The sequence below is a fragment of the Diplodia corticola genome (genome assembly GCF_001883845.1).
Source record: "Diplodia corticola strain CBS 112549 chromosome Unknown scaffold1, whole genome shotgun sequence".
Lineage (NCBI taxonomy): Eukaryota > Fungi > Ascomycota > Dothideomycetes > Botryosphaeriales > Botryosphaeriaceae > Diplodia > Diplodia corticola.
This window is the reverse complement of record NW_017971480.1, coordinates 1,704,791-1,720,293: the sequence shown is the minus strand read 5'-3', so window position 1 is coordinate 1,720,293 and position 15,503 is coordinate 1,704,791. Positions and strand designations below refer to the sequence as shown.

General features: G+C 60.0%; 1 protein-coding gene across 1 annotated transcript; it reads left to right on the top strand.

Moving 5' to 3' along the window:
- Window positions 1–327: 327 nt before the first annotated feature.
- On the top strand, window positions 328–15,396 carry BKCO1_1000539 (non-ribosomal peptide synthetase; the record flags this gene model as incomplete). The annotated part of the gene is made up of 2 exons (XM_020269947.1): window positions 328–5,085; window positions 5,176–15,396. The coding sequence occupies 2 exons, from the start codon at window positions 328–330 to the stop codon at window positions 15,394–15,396; spliced, it is 14,979 nt and encodes a 4,992-aa protein (XP_020135223.1).
- Between the last annotated feature and the right edge of the window lie 107 nt (window positions 15,397–15,503).

Genomic DNA, 15,503 nt, shown 5'->3' with positions numbered 1-15,503 from the left:
GCAAAAGCCTTCGTGAACCTGCCGGCGTTTTTGGGCAGCGGAACGAGGCGATTCTACCGCACCGGAGACCTTGTCAAGTACGCGCCCGACGGCACAATTGATTACCTTGGACGACGAGACACTCAGGTCAAACTCGCGGGCCAGAGAGTGGACTTGGCCCATATCGAGCATTGCATGCGGAGGTGCGTGCCTGGGACCGTCGAGGTTTGTGTCGTTCTTGCTGCTCGGCAAAGGGTACTTGCTGGATTCGTTGCCGATCGGAGCCTCAAGCAGTCATTATCACCCCCCGAGCTGAAGGCCCAGCTCGCCGAAATACTTCCCGCCTACATGGTTCCCGGTGCTATTTTCTCCGTGGCCAGGATGCCATCTACACCGTCTGGCAAAATCGACCGCCAACGTCTTCGTGTGATGGCATCTGAGCTCATCACAGACTCTTCTGCAGAACGCCCAGACCGACCCTTGACCGATGCCGAAACGCGTCTCCAAGGGCTATGGGCCACTGCTCTGGGTGTAAGCCCTGACATCATCCATCCGAACTCAAACTTCCTACAATTCGGCGACTCGGTTTCGGCAATGAAACTGGCCAACATTTCCAGGAAGGCCGGCATGTCTCTTGATGTGTTAGCAATCTTCAACCACCCTATTCTCTCCGATATGGCCGTGAATTCCACTACCGCATTGGCAAGCGAAGAGGGTGTTGCCAAGTTTGGCCTTATGGAGAAATCGACGCTTCCTGATGCAATTGCCGCGGCAGCATTGCAGTGTGGAACTCGTCAGGATGAGATCGAAGACATTTACCCTTGCACGCCTTTACAAGAGGGTCTCATGGCTTTGTCAATCAAGGAGCAGGGCGCCTACGTCGCCCGCCACGTTCTACGACTCGCTGCATCCACCGACCTGGACAGATTCCGAGCCGCCTGTGCACAGGTTGTGCAAACCAACAGCATCTTACGAACCAGATTCGTGCAGTACAGCAATGAGATCTTCCAGGCTGTTCTCAAAGACGAAATCGAATGGGACACCTCTGATGACCTCGAGAAATATCTCCATACTGATTCAGAGAAACACGTGGGGTGCGGTGATCGTTTGGTCCGCCTGGGGCTCGTCTCTGACGGGAATGGTTCCCGGTTCTTTGTATTGACCGTACACCACTCGGTCTATGACGGTTGGTCCATACCGCTCATCCTCAGCCAGATCAACCAAGCATATCTGGGCGAACTGGAACCGCCACCGCTAGAGTTCAGATCTTTCATCGGCAAGTTGATGGAGGCTGATGAAGACAAGTCTGCTGCATATTGGCGAGGACAGCTCCACGACGCACAACCGGTTTCCTTTCCGCCGCTGATGACAGCGAATCAGCAGCCCCACGCCGACAGCGTCAGGGAACATCGATTTTCCCTGCCTGAGACGCGTAAATCCGACATAACAACCTCCACCTTTCTACGAGCGGCATGGGCGATTCTTATGTCACAGCACTCTCTGACAGATGATGTGATCGTGGGTACGACGCTGTCAGGTCGCACGCTTCCTATGCCGGGAATAGATGAACTCGTTGGACCTACCATCACAACGGTCCCAGTCAGGATTCAGCTTCTCCAATCGCAAATGGTCGAAAGCTTTCTCAAGCAAGTACAAGACCAAGCCACGGAAATGATTCCGCACGAGCACTTTGGATTGCGCCGCATCCGTCGACTCTCTCCAGAGGCCGAGGCTGCCTGTGGTTTCCAGAGTCTGCTCATCCTTCAACCTCCGACTGAATCGGCACCTGCGAATCTATTCGGAAACGCAGAGCTGGAGATCGTGGAAAACATACGGACGTTTGCCCTTACCCTGCAGGCCAGGGTCGAAGGCCCTGAGACTCGGTTGACGGCCAACTTCGACGCGAGCATGATCGACGGACGTTACATTACCTGGATGCTTTTCCAGATGGAGAACATCCTCAAACAGCTTCATGGTAATCCATTTGCGCTGCTCCAAGATATCAAAGCCTTCGGGCATCATGACAGCGAGCAGATTGGAAAGTGGCTCCCTGGTCCGCCTGAGTTCATCGACCGCTGCGTGCACGAAGTATTCATGGACCGGGTGAAGGAGATGCCTGATGAGGATGCAACCGTTGCATGGGATGGCAAAATGACCTACCTCGAGTTGGACCAGCTCTCCTCTCGATTGGCCCACCATCTCTGCGGTCTGGGCATCAAGCCGGAGCACGCAGTGCCTATACTCTTCGAGAAGTCAATGTGGACGCAGGTCGCCTTACTCGGAGCTATCAAGGCCGGCGCTACGTTTGTTCTGCTGGATCCCGATCATCCTGTCGCACGCCTTCAAGTCATCATAGACGATGTGGAGGCAAAATTGATCCTCAGCTCCATCCAACACACGGAAATGGCGCAGGCACTGGGCGTCCCAGTGCTTACCATCAGCAAATCGATGGTAGAGGAACTTCCCCACACTGAGGGTCTGCCACCGGTAGAAATAAGCCCCCGCCAAGCGCTTTACATCCACTTTTCTTCTGGGACGACGGGGAAACCGAAGGGGTCCATCATCGATCACTGTTCGTACGCATCGTCCGCCAGTGCGACATGCAGAGCCATGGAACTCTATCCAGGGCTGGAATCCGCCAACCGCGTTCTTCATTTTGCAGCACACAGCTACGACCAGTGCATCGGGGAGATGCTGGGTACGATCATGCACGGCGGATGTCTCTGTATCCCCTCAGATTTCGAGCGAAACAACGATGTCATTGGCTCAATCAACAAGTACAAGTGCTCCAGAGCGACTTTTACTCCCTCCTTCGGTCGTTTGGTCTCTCCTTCGGACGTGCCCACGCTGCGGGTCGTCGTTGTCGGCGGTGAGGCAATTGCAGAGCAGGACATACAGCATTGGAACGGCGTCCAGCTATTCAATGCGTACGGCCCAAGTGAAACCACGGTTTCAAGCTGTGTCAAGGCGTGGCCGACCATCAACAGCAGCACCGACTTCCGCAGCATCGGCCATCCGATCGATTCGGCTCACTACTACATCGTCGAACCTGGCAACCATCACCAGTTGACGCCCCTGGGAGGTCTGGGAGAAATAGTCATCGACAGCCCGACGGTGGCGCGGTGCTATCTGAAGGAACCCGAGAAGTCGAAGAAGGCATTCGTAGACCGTCCGGCCTGGCTATCTGGCGACGGCCTGCCACCCGGACGAAAGCTGTACAAGACAGGCGACATGGCGCGATACACACCCGATGGCGAGTTCATCTTCCTGGGGCGCCGCGACACGCAGGTCAAGCTCCGCAGTCAGCGGCTGGAGCTTGCCGAAGTCGAGCATCACATCTCGTCGCTCTTGTCTCGCACCGACGAAGTGGTCTCGGAGATGATCACTATTGCCTCTACGTCCAATTCGATCTTGGCCGCCTTCATCCGTCTCGGTCAAACACAGCAACAGGGTGGAGACCTGCTAGACGAGGTTACTGCTGCAAGCCCCGAATGGATGGCATTGCAGAACAGGATCGTCACCCACCTCGGAAAGACGGTGCCAGCTTACATGATTCCGACAGCTTTCATCCCTCTGAGGCGGGTACCCTTCACAAACTCGCACAAGGTGGACCGGAAGCAGCTGCACGCCATGGCTGCCGGTCTCACCGCAGAGCGCCTTGCAGCATTTTCGCTTGCTCAAAACAGCAGGGCGCCGGAGACAGAGTTGGAAAAGGAGATGTGTGCTCAGTGGGCTGCGGTCCTGGGCATCGATTCCAGCGTGATCAGCGCCGAGGAGAACTTCTTCCGACTCGGTGGAGACTCGATCGATGCCATGAAGTTGGTTGCAGCCGTACGCTCCCGCGGTTTCTCGCTCACCATGCGTACCGTGTTCCAGTATCCACGTCTTTCAGACATGTGCCTCACTCTTACTGAGCTCTCGCCCACGCAAGAGGATGACAACCCGACACCATTCTCACTGTTGTCGGAGGATTCGGTCACCTGGCTACGTCAGGAAGCCACCGAACAATGCCGCATCAGTGATGATGTTATTCAAGACATCTACCCGGCAACTCCTCTCCAAGAAGGCCTATTCGCCGTCTCTGCGAAGCACCCTGGCATGGAGATGGCGCAGATGAGCTTCCTCATCGACGAAGATGTGAGCCTGGACCGCCTGAAGGGCGCATGGGAAGCCGCAGCGCGCCGCAACGCAATCCTTCGAACCAGAATGATCACCACCAAGTCCGGTGTGTACCAGGTGGTAATTGACGAGATGATTGACTGGGTCGAGGCCAAGGATATGCCAAGCCACGTTCAGAAAGATCGGGGCGTCCCCATGCTGCACGGCGACAAGCTGTGCCGCTTTGCGGTTATCGAGGACGAGGCGAACTGCGAGAAGCACCTCTGCATCACCATTCACCACGCCTTGTACGACGGCTGGGCTTGGGGCAGACTGCTGGAGCAGGTCGAACAAGTCTATGCCAGTGAAGCAGTCACGGTGTCGCCTCCCTTCAACAAATTTGTCCGGTTGCTGCAGGCGCAGAAGCCGGAACCCCTGCAGGAATACTGGAAGTCCACACTTGCCGGCGTCTCAGCCGATGTTTTCCCCAAGCTGCCCTCGGCCTTTTACACGCCAAAAGCGGACGGTCTTGTGCAGCACACGATCGAAGGGTCGAATTCCTCACACGTTACCGCGGCCAATGTCGTACGAGCGGCGTGGGCCTTCGTGGTCTCGAAGTATACCGAGAACAGTGACGTCGTGATCGGCTCCACCGTGACGGGCCGCAATGCGCCCATCGAAGGGATTCAGGAAATGGTTGGCCCCGTATTTGCAACAGTCCCCTTGCGGGTTCAAGTCGACATGGAGCAAAGTGTCGACGATTACCTTCAAATGCTCCAAGAACGTGTAGGTGGCATGGACACCTTCGAATACCTCGGTCTGCAAGGCATCCGGAGCATCAACGCCGACACGGAAGCGGCGTGTAGCTTCCAGAATGTCCTTGTAGTGCAGCCGGAGGCCCGAGACGAGGGGTCCGGCGGCGCTTTGAGGAATCGTCACGACTGGGACGAGATGGCGACGTTCAACAACTACGGCATCATGATCGAATGTACTCCCTCGCGTACAAACGTCGAGGTCAAGTGCAGCTTCGATTCAGACCTCATCAACACGGCACAGATGCGCCGGATCTTACACCAGTTCGCGCAAGTCCTCGGTCAGTTCCTCGCAGGCGGCAAGCAGAGCTTGAGAGATGTCAACATGGTCAGTCCCGAAGACTACCGTGAGATCGCCAGCTGGAACAGCCGTGAACCCGAAATCATTGATCGTTGCATCCACGACCGAATCGAGGAGCGAGTGGCTCAACATCCGAACGTGGAGGCTGTGTGTGCGTGGGACGGCAGCTTCTCGTACGAGCAAGTCAGCAAGATTTCTTCATCATTGGCAGCGCGCCTTTGCGAACTGGGTGCCAAGCCCAACATGATCATCCCGCTGTGCTTCGAGAAGTCGAAGTGGGCGCTCATTGCCATGGTGGCCGTCATGAAGAGCGGAGCTGCCTTCGTGTTGCTAGATCCCGCCCACCACTCGGTAGAGAAACGAATCGAGCTGGCCCAAGCCGTAGACGCAAAGATCGCCATTGCGAGCACTACTTTCAGCTCATCCTTAACCGGCCATGTAGGCGAGGTTGTCACACTCTCTCAAGACACCGTCGACCATCTTCCCGCAGCATCCAGCTTACCGACGGACACCTACCATCCGGACAACACTCTTTGCGTCATGTTCACCTCGGGAAGCACTGGCAAACCCAAGGCCATCGTGCACAGCCACTCAGGGTTGTATGCAAGCTTCGAAGCGTTCGGCAAGGGCTGCGCTGTAACGTCCAACGCGCGCGTCTTCCAATTCGCCGCCTACGCCTTCGACGCGTCCATCGGCGACCACCTCGCCACCCTGATGCACGGCGGCTGCATCTGCATCCCGTCCGAGTCGTCCCGCATCAACGACTTCGCCGGGGCCTTCGCCGCCCTGCGTGCCAACTACACGCACGTCACGCCGTCCCTCGGGCGGTCGCTCGACCCAGAGACGCTGCCGGGCATCCGGACCATCATGATGGGCGGCGAGGCCCTCATGCAAACCGAAGTCGACAAGTGGTCGCAGCGCGCGCACCTGCTTTCGGCGTACGGCCCCGCCGAGTCGTCCCTCTGCATCGCGGGCACCCTGAAGGCGGGCGTGCGGCTCCCGCCCAACTTGGGCTTGCCGGTGGGCTGTCGGACGTGGGTCGTCGACACCAACGACTACACCAGGCTGGCCCCTATCGGCGTCATCGGGCACCTCGTCATCGAGGGCCCGGTCAACGCCGCCGGCGGTTATTTGAACGACCCGGAGCGCACGCAGGCGGGGTTCATCACGCCGCAGCAGGTGTGGATCCCGGAAGTGCAGTCGGGGAGGGAGCAGAGGATGTACCGAACGGGCGATATGGCGCGGTACAGCGCCATTGGAGATGGGACTGTGGAGTTTGTTGAGCGGAGGGACACGCAGATCAAGCTGCGGGGGCAGCGGGTGGAGTTGGCCGAGGTCGAGTGCTGTCTGAAGGAGGCGCTGGCATCGGCTGCCGCGCTCCTCCCCGCCGTCGACGAGAGCGTCGTGGCCAAAATTTCGTTGCCGTCGTCGACGGAGGCTGGTACGTCATCATCGCTGCTCGCGGCGTTCGTGGAGAGCCGCACGCTGGCGGCGGCGGAGAAGCAAGAGAAGGCCGAGTTGCTTAACGGGTTGCTCTCGGCCGTCACGGCGTATATGTCGCCCCGCCTCCTCGCCTACAAGATCCCCTCCCTCATCATCCCGCTCGCCCGCATGCCGCGCACCCCGTCGCGGAAGGTCGATCGCAAGGAGCTCGCCAAGTTTGCCGCGGGTCTGTCCGTCGAGGAGATCGCGGCCTACTCGCGCCAGAGCCGCACCGGTCGTGCGCCCGCCACGGAAGCGGAGAGCACATTGTGCAAGTTGGTGGCGGGCACCCTCGGACTGCCGGAGAGCCAGGTCTTTGCTGACGATGCGTTCGTCCGACTGGGCGGCGATTCCATCCAGGGCATGCGGCTCGTGGCGCTGGCTCGGGAGCAGGGCATGGCCTTGACCGTGGCTCAGCTGTTCGAAGCGGAGAGCATCGCGCAGCTGGCGGCGGGAGCAGCACAAGCGCAAGCTGAGAAGCCTCTCATGCCCAACGATGAGCAGGAGTCCGCCATGGTCGTCCGTGATGACGACGTGGAGCTCGCAGCGGCGCGGAAGTGCGGCGTCGACGTCGCCATGGTGCAGGACGTCATGCCGTGCACGCCGCTGCAGGAAGGCCTCATGTCGCTGGCCCTCAGCAAGCCCGGCGCGTACGTCTTGTTCAATACGTTCGCCCTGCCGGCTTCGACCGATGTCGAGAAGTTCAAGAATGTGTGGGGTGTCGTCTTCGCCCGGAACGACATCCTCCGCACGCGCATCGTGCAGGTGGGCGAGAAGACGGTACAGGTCGTTATGCGGGAGAGCATGTGGTGGCTCTCGAGTCACACCCTGGCTGAGGCGCTGGAGGAAGAGAAGGCGGCACCGATGGGGCTCGGGACTCCGCTGAACAGGTTCCGCATTGTTACGTCAGACGCGGGGAATTACTTCATCTGGACGGCACACCACAGCACGTATGATGGCTGGTCTATGAAGCTGCTTTTGGACCAGGCTACGGCGCTGTACCAGGGGAGCTCCGTTCCCACCGGCCTGAGTTTCAAGCGGTTTGTCATGGATCTCGACAAGGGAAACGACGAATCGGCTATCTACTGGACGAACAGCTTCGAACACGTCTCGGCACAGACCTTCCCCGAACGCCTACCTCCCGGGGAAGGGCCCGACGTGGGTTCTTTCAAAACGTCTCGGATCAAGTTCAACCGGAAGATGGGTTCCCGCATCACGACCTCGACGCTCGTGCGAGCAGCATGGGCCTTGCTGCTGCGGCAATACTGCGAAGGCGACGACGGCGACGACCAAGTTCTATTCGGCACCGTGTCGTCCGGGCGCTCTGGTTCGCTTCCCGGCATCGAGAGCGTCGTGGGCCCTACGCTGTGCACGCTCCCCGTCGTCGTCAAGGTCGACGGCGCGTCAACGGTGAGCCAGTACTTGGAAGCCGTGCAGCGCCACTGGCTGGGCTCGCTCCCCCACGAACATTTTGGGCTTCAGAATATCGCGCGCCTAAGTCCCACGTGCAAGGCAGCGTGCGACTTCCAGAACCTGCTTGTCATTCAGCCTAAGCAGATGCGGGAGTCGGACGAGAGCGCCGTCATGGGCACTTGGCTCGAGTCGGACCAGCATTCGGACTTCTTCTCGTACCCTCTCACTGTGCAGTGCAGTCTCGAGGATACACAGTGCGAGGTCCTCGCTGGCTATGACAGACGCTTGCTCGGAGATGAGCAGGTCATGCATATGCTGGAGCAGTTTGACAGTATCGTCCAGCAGCTGTCTCAGGAAGATCAAGTGATGAAAGTGTCGGAGCTCGACGTCTTGGGCTCACAGGGTCTGGAGCAGGTCTTGCGCTGGAACGAGGAAATTCGTCAGCTACAGGCTCCCCCCACCCCGGACAACGACGTCTGCGTTCACGACCGTATAGCCAAGCAGGCAGATTCACAGCCTGACCGGCAGGCTGTTTGCGGTTGGGACGGCGATTTGACGTACGCTCAGCTACAAGCCCATGCTGGAGCATTGGCGGAGCATCTCGTTTCCTTGGGCGTCGGCCCGGAAACGCTGGTCCCGTTTTGCATGGAGAAATCGGTTTGGGCTGTTGTCGCAACGCTGGCTATCCTCCATGCCGGCGGTGCATTTGTTCCCTTGGATCCTTCGTATCCCCGCGAATGGCTGCAAGGAGTTATCGAACAGACGCAAGCCAGGATACTACTCACTTGTCCGCAGACTACCGAGTTGTGCGCGCACTTCTCGGAGCATGTGGTCGAAGTATCCCCCATGCTGCTCGAATCACTTCATTCCTCCTCACCTTCAAAAGACGCATCGCCCAGAGCAGAACTCTCAAATGCGGCTTATGTGATTTTCACCTCTGGCAGCACAGGAAAGCCAAAAGGTGTAGTCATGGAGCACGGCGCCATCAGCCGCGGCATCACCAACCACGGCTACACGTTAAAGTTCAACGCAGACTCGAGGGTGCTCAACTTCTCGTCGTACGTTTTCGACCCCAGCATCGCCGATATCCTGACCACGCTGGCGCACGGCGGCTGCGTGTGCGTGCCGTCGGCCACGGAGCGGACGAGCGACATCACGTCCGCCATGAACCGCATGCAGGTGAATTGGGCTCTACTCACGCCCTCCTTCGTACGCACCTTGTCGCCTGAGAAACTCCCAACGCTTAAGGCTTTGGTTGTAGGCGGTGAGCCTCTGGATGCCGACATCTTCGATACCTGGGCGGACAGCACCTACTTGATCGAAGCGTACGGACCGGCCGAGTGTTGCATCTACAGCACGGCTGCGGTGGGGATCAGCAAGGCTGATCATCCAGCCCTCATCGGGAAGTCAATCACAGGGAACTGCTGGATCGTTGACCCCAACGACTGCAATCGCTTGGCTGCAGTGGGGAGTACTGGAGAGCTGCTCATTGAAGCGCCCACGCTCGCCCGCGGCTATCTCAACGACGCAGCCAAGACGAACGCTGCATTCGTCGTTGATCCGAAATGGGCGAGACTCGAACCTGGACAAACACGTCGCATGTACAAGACTGGTGACCTCGTCAAGTACAATGCTGATGGAACCATGCACTTCGTGGGTCGGAAGGACACGCAGGTCAAACTCCGCGGACAACGTGTGGAGTTGGGGCTGGTCGAGCACCACATCAAGCAGGATATGAGCAACCTTATTCGCATTGCCGTCGAGCAGATCAAGCTCCCTGGGGGCGTTCAGCTGTTGGCTGCGTTCCTGACTTTCGAAGACGGAAAGAATCACCTCAAGCTGTCCGATGAGCTAAAAGCTCGTCTGATCTCGCTGCAGGAGTACCTGCAGGCTCACATCCCCCTCCACATGGTTCCATCCATGTACGTCCCACTGGGCAACATGCCGCTGTCCGTCTCGGGCAAGATCAACCGCCGCGCACTGCGCGATCTGGCTGCCGGACTGTCCCAGGAACAGCTATCCTGCTTCTCGCTGACCAGCGCCGAAAAGCGGGCGCCCAGCACGCAGAGCGAAGTCGACCTGAGGAACCTGTGGTCCAAGGTGCTGCGCCTCCCCGTCGACACCATCGGCGTGGACGACGGCTTCTTCCAGCTCGGCGGCGACTCGATCGGCGCCATGCGCCTGGCAACGCTTGCCCGTGAGCACGGCATGCACATCACGGTGCAAAACATCTTCCGCAACATCAAGCTGTGTGACATGGCGCGCGCTGCTGCGCCGCTCGTCGCGACCGAAGGCACCGAGCCGCCTAAGCCGTTCGAGTTGGTCGAAGACCTGGATCGCGTCTTTGCCTGCCTGGAGGAGCAGTGCGGGATTGGACGGTCCGAGGTGGACGATGCGTATGCTTGTTCGCCACTGCAAGAAGGACTGCTCGCGCTGTCGTCGAAGAATAGCGGAACATATACCGCGCAGAGCGTGTTCAGGCTGCATCCGTTCCTTGACTTGCCGCGGTTCAAGGAAGCTTGGGAGATGCTGGTGCGGAGGCATGATGTCTTGCGCACGGTGGTCGTTGACGTGAATGGGGTCTATACTCAAGTTGTTCTTCAAGACCGTGGCATACAGTGGGCGACTGCTATTGGCCTCGAGCAGTATCTTTCCGAGGACAAGAGCAATCCCATGGAGCCCGGAACTCCCTTGGCCAGGTACTGTATCGTGGAATCCGAAGACCAGGGCTACTTTGTGTGGACGGTGCATCATGCCATTTACGACGGGTGGTCTACGAAGCTGCTGCTCACGGAACTTGAGCAGCTGTACTACAACAGGCCTCCATCGCCCGTCCTCACGCCCTTCTCACAAATCCAAGCTTACTATTCTCGGCAAGAGTCAGCTGCAACGGACGACTACTGGAGGAGTCAGCTGGCACACGCCGGCGCGGCCACTTTCCCAGAGGTGAAGTCCACGACTGCGCAACTGGTGGCCGACGCAGCAATGACACACCCAATCACGTTCTCCCGTCCTTCCGGATCCTCAATTACTACTCCCTCTCTCCTCAGATCCGCCTGGGCGTTGCTCCTTAGCAGCTACACGGGCTCTGATTCCGTATTATTTGGGGAAACGTTCAGTGGAAGGGCGATTCCGGTACCCGGCATCGACACGGTGGTTGGTCCGACCATAGCCACTGTTCCCGTCGTTGTGCACCTGGACCCCAAGCAAATGCTGGATGAATACCTTGCCGGTGTGCAGACCCAAGCAATGGACATGACTCCGTTCCAATATGTGGGTCTGCAGCGGATCAAACAGCTTGGTCCTACGGCCAGCGAAGCTTGCAATTTCAAGAATCTGCTCGTCATACAGCCGGTCGACAAGGACGTGGACGAGGTGAAAGGCTCCGAGCTGTGGAGTCCCGTCGACGATGCCGTGTCGGCAGGCGGTTTCCTCGACTATCCTCTGGTGATGGAGTGCAACGTCACGGACACGGGGGTGGACGTCGTGATACGGTACTCCTCGTTGGTGTTTACCGCAGTGCAAGTGGAGAGGATTCTTCAACAGTTTGAGCATGTGCTACGACAGCTCTCTGGCGCAGGGAACAAGGCTACGGGAAATATCACGCTCGCGGACATCGACATGATCAGCCCGCAAGACAAGCACTCGCTTTCCAAGTGGAACGAGCCCAAGCCCCAGACATTATCGGCCTGCGTCCACGACGCCGTCGCCCAGCAAACGCGACTCAACCCGCACTCAATCGCCATCCAGTCGTGGGACAAGACCTTCACATACTCCGAGCTCGACGATCTATCATCCCGCCTCGCTCAACAACTCTGCACGTTGGGCGTCTCTCCCGGGTCCCGCGTCCCCGTGCTCTTCGAGAAATCCGCCTGGGTCATCGTAGCCATGCTTGCCGTCTTCAAAGCCGGCGGCGCCTACGTGCCCCTCGACACGGGCTTTCCCGACGAACGCAACGAATTCATCACCCGGGAGAGCGGCGCCACTCTCGTGCTTGTCGGCCCACAGTACCGCGGCCGCCTCCAGCACACATCCGCACAGGAACATGTCGTCGACGAGACCGTCGTCCGTTCGCTTCCCCCGGCGACAAACTTCGCTCCGAGCACCCCGGCCACCCCCACGGATCCAGCCTTCGTCATCTTCACGTCGGGCACGACGGGGCGGCCAAAGGGCATCGTGCTCTCCCACCGCGCCTTCTGCAGCAGCGCGCACCGCTTCGTGCGGTCGCTGCGGCTGCACAAGGCGTCGCGCGTCCTGCAGTTCGCCGGCTTCGTCTTCGACGTCAGCCTCTCCGAGATCTGGGGCTCCCTCATGTCGGGCGCCCGCCTCTGCGTCGCGGCGCCCGACGACCGCCTCTCGCGCCTCGACGCCGTCGTCAACGCTTACGGCATCACGTGGCTGTTCCTCACGCCCACCGTCGCCGGCCTGCTGCGCCCCCGCGACGTGCCCTCCCTGCAGACCCTCGTCCTCGGCGGCGAGCGCCTGACGCGCGACATCATCCGCGCGTGGGCGCCGAGCGTGCAACTGATGAACGGCTACGGCCCCGCCGAGTGCGCCGTCTACGTCACCGACTCGGGCCCGCTGGCTCCCGACGCGGATCCGGGCTTCTTGGGTCACCGCATGAGCAACCGCTTCTGGATCGTGGATCCGGACCGCCTCGACAGGCTGGTGCCCGTGGGGTGTGTGGGCGAGCTGTTGGTCGAGGGCCCGACGCTGGCGGATGGGTATTTGAACGACGAGGCGAGGACCGCTGCGGCGTTTGTGGAGCCGCCGGCGTGGCGGAGGGGGTTGTTGGTGGGTGAGAAGGGGATGCCGGAGAGGATGTATAGGAGTGGGGATCTGGCGCGGTTCAATGCCGACGGGAGTGTGCACATTGTGGGGCGGAGGGATACGCAGGTTAAGATCCACGGGCAGAGGGCCGAGTTGGGCGAGGTCGAGATGCGGTTGGCGGAGGCGTTGCCCGAGGGGTGGATTGCGGTGGCGGCGATGTCGCGGCTTGGTGGCGATGTGGAGGGTGAGCTGAGGCTGACGGCGTTCGTTGGGGATAAGAGCTCGGATGACGGCGGAGAGGTGGAGTGGATCGATCCGAGGGATGATACGGGAGTGAGCAGTACGGTAAGGCAGCTCAGGAAGAGGCTCGAGGGCGTGTTGCCGCCTTTCATGGTGCCGACGGCATATGTCGTTGTGCGCAACGTGGCTCTGACGCCCGGAGGGAAGGTTGACCGCCAGAAGCTGTACGCTCTTGGGGAACAAGTTTCCTTGGAGCGGTGCTTGCTACTGGAGGAAGTTGAGGTGGACGACGTTTCGCTGACGGAAATGGGAGAGCGGCTGCGCGGTCTTTGGGCGAAGGTCCTCAGGCTCGAAGAGGAGAAGCTGGGTGCCATGTCCAACTTCATCCAGCTTGGAGGAGACTCGATTTCAGCCATGCGCCTGGCGCATGCTAGCCGTACCCTCGGCCTTTCACTGAGTGTGCAGCAGATTCTCGCGGCACCAGTGCTGGCGGATATGGCTGCTTCCGTCCGAGTTGAAAAGCGCTTGGAAGAGGTGTCACAGAAGCCGTTCTCCACGCTCGGCGATGTCCACACCGACACCTTCCTGCAGGACGTGGTCTGTCCCGCCGTGGAAGGCGCCAAGGACAACATCGAGGACGTTCTTGTGGCAACCGACTACCAAGCCTGGACGCTCTCTCAGGGCCACCTGCGCTCGCGGGGCTACAACAACTACCTGACCTACAACATCGACGGCGTCATCGACTTGCCGCGCCTCGACGCTGCATGCCAGGCCCTCGTCGTTCACCACGCCATCCTGCGCACCGTCTTCGCCGTCCACAACCGCCAACTCTACCAAGTCATCCTCAAACACCTCAACGCTACCCCATCCCACCACACCCACACCTCCACCGCCTCCCTCATCGCCGCCGACATGGCCGCCCCGGTCTCCCTCGGCAAACCACGCACATCCTTCCTCCTCACCACCCTCAACCCAACCACCCACGCCCTAACCATGCGCATCTCCCACGCGCAGTACGACGGCATATCGCTCCCCATCCTCCTCGCCGACCTGCGCGCCTTGTACGTCACGGGCAAACCCCTCTCCACGACAACAACAACCCCCTTCTCCGCCTTCGTCACCTCGACCCACCCCCACATCCACGCCTGGCCAGCGGCCGAACAGCACTACCGCGCCCTCCTCCGCGGCTCCCGCATGACATCCATCGTCGCGCACCCCGACGCCACCGCCTCGCACCACCGCCACCCGCTCAACGCGACCCACACGCGCGTCTGCCGCGTCGACGCCGTCGCGCTGCGGGCTTCTGGCCTCACGTTCGCGTCGCTCCTCAAGACGGGCTGGGCCGTCGTTCTCGCACGCCTGTCCGCCGCCGGCGGGGACGACGTCGTGTTCGGGCACGTCGTGTCGGGCCGCAATGATGATGGCGGCGCCGTTACTGCGGTGGGGCCGTGCATGAATATCGTACCGGTGCGAGTGCGCGTGCCTGAAGTCGGTGGTGATGACGAGGTGCGGGAGGTGGCAAGGGCGGTGCAGCAGCAGTACGTCGAAGGGCTGCCGTTTGAGACGCTGGGGTTCAGGAACGTCATCGAGAGGTGTACGGACTGGCCGGCTTGGACGCGCTTCTCGTCCATTGTGCAGTTTACGAGCTTTGAGGGGGTGCGGGAGGGAGAGGCGAGAGCGGATGGGGAGGATGGTGATAGTGATGATGGTGGAGCGCGGTGGCGCTTGGAGAGCTTTGCGCCGCCGGGAGATGTGACGGATGTGTGGGTGGCGGGGCGGCCGCGGAGGCGGAGCGGTGCTGATGGCGGCGGCGGCAGGGGTGAAGAAGGGGTGGAGGAGTTCGTGGTCGATTTGACTTATGCGAGCGATGCGGTGGCGGAGGAAGTGGCGGAGACGATGGTGGAGATGCTGAGGGGTGTGGTTGAGGGGATGCTGGGCGGCACCGAGGCGGCTGTGGTGGCCGACGAGAAGGAGCGGAGGAAGGAGAAGGAAGTGAGGCGTGCGCTCTTGCCGCTTCAGCTCCCAGCTCAGATGACGCCGCCGGTTTCGCCGCCGATGAGAGAGTATCTGGAGGCGCCCGCTGCGCAGGTCGTCAAGGAGGTGTGGCAGGAGGTGCTGGGATGTGGAGAGAGTGGCAGCGATGACGACGCGGACGTGCCCTTTTGGGATTTTTGGGGAGAAAGTGTGCTTGCCGCCGCCGCGTTGAGCGAGGCTTATGGCAGACGGGAAGTGAAGGTTTCGGTCGAGGAGTTGTTGGACAGGCCGACGAGAAGCTTGCAGACGTTGTTGCTCAGAGGGTGAGATGTGGTAATACCGAGTACATGGGGCGTTTTTCATTCGTAGATTGAATAGTCACAATTAGTTTATCTTTTTCAACTGTATTCTTTAATTCTTAATTCTCCAGCGGT